Source organism: Austrofundulus limnaeus, unplaced genomic scaffold, assembly GCF_001266775.1.
Source record: "Austrofundulus limnaeus strain Quisiro unplaced genomic scaffold, Austrofundulus_limnaeus-1.0 Scaffold17, whole genome shotgun sequence".
In the NCBI taxonomy this organism is placed as follows: domain Eukaryota; kingdom Metazoa; phylum Chordata; class Actinopteri; order Cyprinodontiformes; family Rivulidae; genus Austrofundulus; species Austrofundulus limnaeus.
The window spans coordinates 447,634-452,854 of NW_013952419.1; the positions used below are offsets into that span (position 1 = coordinate 447,634).

Here is a 5,221-nt window from a genome sequence, read left to right on the forward strand (position 1 = left end):
ATTAAAATATTTTAAAAAAGACAAAAAGGAAAAGTTTCAAATTCACAAAAAAAAAACTCAACTGAATGAATCCTTGTAACCGTCTTAGACAAATGTAACTATTTGCACACACTGTAAAATCCATCAAACTGCATGTTTTTGTTAAAACATTAAATCACAAATGAATCGGCTGCATTTATCACAGAAGAGAAAAGATATGAAAGACATGAAAAGAAGATATTCTGTGACTTTTTCAGCTTTAAAAGCAGATTTTTTAAGATACTTGTTTTACAGACWCTCCAAAGTTGTGTTTATGCATTTGTATAAATTCACCACTAGATGGCGTCATGAAAACAACAAGGCAGGTGTCTCAAAGCTGCAACAGTTCACCTCCTGCACCTGGAAGTTATTTTAAAACAAAAGGTGACGTTCACACTTGTTGGTATTGAAATATCCACCAAAGCAAGCAGACGACAATAAAAAAGGTAATAAAAGCCAATCTAAAACTGCTTTGTGTTTTCATATTTTCACATTTTCTGGCTCAACTTTGCATTTTTTCCACAAGAGGAATGTTGTAAGAAAGGATCTTAATTGCTTCTTCTAAATAATAAATAAATTGCACAGCACTTTGTTTTGTTATTTATTTAGATATTAAATAAACTCGTGAATAAATAGGAAAAATCTTAAGGGTAATTCCATAGACTTTAAATAACATCAGCTCATGCCTCTTGCAGAGGAGTCGAGTGGCAGCCAGCAACTGGATCATCATGGTGGTAACACTGTAAGTAGCAGCACCAATAACCCATCCTAAAATGTTTATCTGCCTAAACAGTTGGCACATAACAAAAATTACCAAACAGATCATAAACAAACATACTTTTAGAATAATGGCTTTTGAGAGTTTTAAACAGGCTGCCTTTTTATTACTTTCGARAGGAACTACGCTGCAATGCTAATGCTTGCCTGGATGAAAACAGAAAGAAAAGAAATGATGTTTTTACTGTTGTCTATCATTCTAACCTCGTCTATAGCAATGCTACAGCTGACAATGTTTTTATTAGAATGTTTTARTATTGAGAAAAACTATGTTATTTGTTGTTGCTTGTGTAATATTTAATATTCACCACCAGGAGGAGCTGTAGCCCGAGCAGACCCCTATTTCTGATTCAGTTGGTTTAGATAGCAGTAATTAAACATAAATAAAGAAGCACGTAATTTAAATATTATTTAWTTTAAAACAGRATTTGTTGTTTACAAATACAAATGTTGTACATAAAGTGGAAGCAAAAATATTAAAGTTTTACTAAAAGAAAAATATTCTACCACAGATGTTGGAAATATAAAACACGTTTGCCACAATATGAACCCTAAAGATCTCCAACAAACCCACAGTTTATTTGATTGTCTGCAGGCATTTAGCTTGTTTTACTGACCTTTTTAAAAAAAATATCCCCAAACGTCTCTTAACTATGAGAGGAAATAAACTTTGTGCAGATCAAATATACAGGTGCGAGGAGGAAGCAGTTTGCTTTATTTTCATGAAGTCGTCAGTGCATTCAGCGGACCTGCAGCTGAGGCGTCTCAGGCAGCCTGTTTGAGGAGATTTGACTGAGTGTCCTGCAGGAGTGTCGCTTCCTTTTCTGATGCTTTGGACTTTTTTCCAGATCCCCTGTGTTCGCAACAGAAAAAAAAATAAGGATTATGAATAAAACTTTTTATCTGCCTGCAACTGTTTGAGCAAACCCTGAGCAGATCTCTACCACTAACCACACCAAAAGTTGTCCTGTTGCTAAACGATTGCTTTGACCTCCCTCTGGAAATGGCCGCTCCTACCTTTCCTCCACATCTTGAATTGTATCAGGAAGGTGTGTGCCAAGAGTTTCTGGTAGAAAAATGGCCGCCACCCCAGAAAGGATTGGAGCTCCTCCATAGATCAACCCTGGCAGCCAGGGTATGTAGTCCCCAGTGAGCTGGACCATGGGGGCTACCATYGCTCCGACACGCGCCCACATGGAAACCCATCCCATGCCGTTTTGACTGATGAAAGAAAGAGTCAGACAGGACTACACATTAAACTATTTCAGACATTATTTAAAGCTGTTTTGGGGTCTTGTAATCAGGCAAAATCAAGAAAACGTCAACAGCTGCTGAGGCTGTAACATCACTACTAGGGCTGTGTATTGGTAAGAATTTAGTGACATATATCATGACATAGGGATCACAGTACATTATATCATAATACAGTGCCATAATAAAAGTAATAAAAAAACAACTCATGTTTTGTGTGTATTTTCATATCCATATTTCTTATTTTAGACATGTTTTAGGTCTAATGTGCCAATAAGTAGTTTGATAATATACGTATTTGTGGCCGCTTTATATTTATAGTAATTTATTATAAAAATATGGTCACCCACCACACTAACAACAGACTAATGTGGGTCTCATCTGCTCAGGTTCAGTCATCGGTACTTAGTGCTAACTTTTACTCACAATGCTAACGTTGGAGCTAGCATTATACTCTCAGGCTCTGGAGGAGCCAAATGGCTGACTGTTCACTGCCAACTAGCAATCAGAGGTTAGAATACAACACAAGAATGAACCGCAGGCATGAAAATTTACTATTRAAGCCTTCATTAAATTTTGACACAGTGCTTTAAAGAATCGATACATCGGGAAATGAAATATCACAATATGCCAGTGTATTGATATTTTCTTACAGCCCTTATTGCTACTTGCTTACTCTATCCAAGCTGGTGCATTACCTCTGCCAAGGYGGATAAAGGAAATTGCCTTGGCAGAGGTTTGAGCTCTGCGAGTGTTTCTAGTTTATAACGTGTCTTCCTTTGGATTTATAAAACAATTGCGGCTGGTCACCACAAAACCGCTTACAAAGTTTACATAGGAGAAAGAAACATCTTATAGACAGATTTTTCTGTTAAATTTCTGCAAACCCAAAGATCGGTATGGTGCCCTGAGGTGTCACCAAACAAAAGAAGGCATCAGAAAACCAAACAGCATCATTTTAACGTCTTTTAGCTAAATGCCCACTTGTAATGGTAAAACTACTGGTCTGAGACCAGGTTGTGTCAGGAAGGGCTTTCTTCGCAGAACAACAACCAAATCTTTCGTGTTAGTTGGCTCACTGTGGCAAACCCCTGCAGCAAGGAGCCGTCTGAGCCTRAGGGACATTTGGAAGGCAAAGCCAAAGAGCACATTTTTGTCTAATTCTAACTCAAATAATCACAATGCGGTCCCAGACTGTTAACATTTCTGCAGGTAAGTTAACTGCATCATGAAAAGTTCAGAGCGTTCTTTGTATTTGACAAAAAATTGCCAAAAAAAAAAGATTATTTCAAAACCACTAAGGATTAATATTTAAACAGAATTTCAAACATGATTGAATTGTGTTTCTTTCACAAAAGTGCTTCCATATATGAAGGCTGAAGAAGTAGAGTTAATTACATCACACTGATTAAAACTCTGCCTAACAATAAACACCCCTGTATCTGTGTTTGAAAAGGGCCTCAGCTCTAAAGGAGCACAAATAATCAATGTTTTGGTCCCAAAGACCTTTCCCAACCTTGTAAAATAAATAAATGTTAGACTGATATGTTTGTGTCAGGGGATTGGGTTTCTTTAAACTCTGGATTTTGCACCAAAATCCCATATCAGTAGTCTTTTGTTTTTCTTGATTTCTTTTWAGTTTGTTTTTGAGCTGTGACTCTGGGTTTTGATGAATGTCAGCCTTTTTCCACCAAATCGATACAATTAGTGTAGGTACTGACTTTTTAATTTTTTTTTATTTATATATTTTTTTCCTGCTTTAAACATTTCCACTGGGAAAATTTTTGCTCAGAACAGGGAACAGCATGTCATGTAATGGCCGAGTGTAGTCAAGTTGAAAAAATATACTGTCATAAATAATGTGTTTGCATTATTATAGAGGAGGGATATGTTTTTACTTTATTGGTTTAAAACATTTGTTTCTGTGCAGCTCGCTCAAAGTATTTCAATCATTTTTGAGATCTGAACTTTGAGCCGTTGCAACACATAGATTATTTTCCTTTTCAGTCATCCTGTTGTAGATTTGCTGGTGTGTTTGGAATCATTGCCCCATAGGATGACCCCCTTTTCAGCTTGTGTGCAGACAGATATATTGTAGATGGTTTGACTTTAGAGTACTTTAGAATAGAGTTAGTATGAAGGGATTTTTAGTTTTTCGGTTAAACAAGGAGCTGCATATTCTAGCCAAATGTCTTCATTTTGTTCTTGTCTGTCAAAAATACTTTGTTCCAGAAGTGTTGGTGTTTGTTCAGATTTAATTCCTCAAACTGAATTTGTGTTGTTTTTAAAGAGAAGAGGCTTTATARCAAGAAAAACATCATTTTTCCAGGACTGCTCATGGTTCCTGATACTAACTTAGTGGAGTACTTTAGTTTAGATGAGCCTGATTGTTACTGATAATCTTAAATTCCATCAAGTAGTGAAGGGRGCACGTTTTCACAGACTGGTTCTGCAATTTAGTTTTGTTTTTTGTTAACAGGGTAGGTCATCTGATGTTGTTTTATCAAATATTAAAACCACCATATTTTTTATGTCCTGATTGGCAAACCCTTGAAGTATAAAGTACCAAGCTTGTACATATTTTGGTGGCTTTTTCCAGTTTAGTTTGAAACTCTTTAGATCTTGTMTTTAGTGAGTATTGTTAATATTTTCATCTACTGACTGAACACCAACTCGTAACAGATTTCTACAAGTTTGATTTTAGCCTGAAGTTAAATGTAAWAAACCAGCATGTCTCTCAGTTTCTGCAGTTTGGGGGGAAAAGATATTGCAGCTAACCTCCTTTGGTTTCCATCTTAGATAACGTAAACAGTAAAAATCAAATGTTGTACTGTTTTGAGGAATTCAAAATTTGTTTTATTTTGTGTCCAGCATGCATTTCTCTCTCTCTCTCTCTCTCTCTCTCTCTCTCTCTCTCTCTCTCTCTCTCTCTTTTTGCCAATTCAGTAGAAAGCAGAACTGAATATCTGAATATTAGTATCTTAGCTTCTTCATCATCAGTGGCTTTTTTTTAACAAGAAAAAGTAAGAGAATAGTGAAATGTAATAGAAAATAGTGAAAGAGAGATTAGAATATATGTGTAATATATATAAAGAAACCACAAGACAACACACCTGACATCTTGGCTGTACACCCAGCAACAAAAATGCATATCTATAATTATGATGATTATAGC

The 5,221-nt window shown here is 35.9% G+C and overlaps 1 protein-coding gene across 1 annotated transcript in view; it reads right to left on the reverse strand.

Annotated features, from left to right (window-relative positions):
- Positions 1–1,418: 1,418 nt before the first annotated feature.
- LOC106514009 (solute carrier family 22 member 6) overlaps positions 1,419–5,221 on the reverse strand; it is an 18,126-nt gene continuing 14,323 nt past the window's right edge. The window contains exons 18-19 of the mRNA XM_014003085.1: positions 1,813–2,016; positions 1,419–1,648 (exon numbers count right to left, since the gene is read on the reverse strand). Coding sequence (XP_013858539.1) covers positions 1,561–1,648; positions 1,813–2,016 — 292 coding nt within the window. The 3' untranslated portion in view covers positions 1,419–1,560. The remainder of the gene's footprint in view (positions 1,649–1,812; positions 2,017–5,221) is intronic.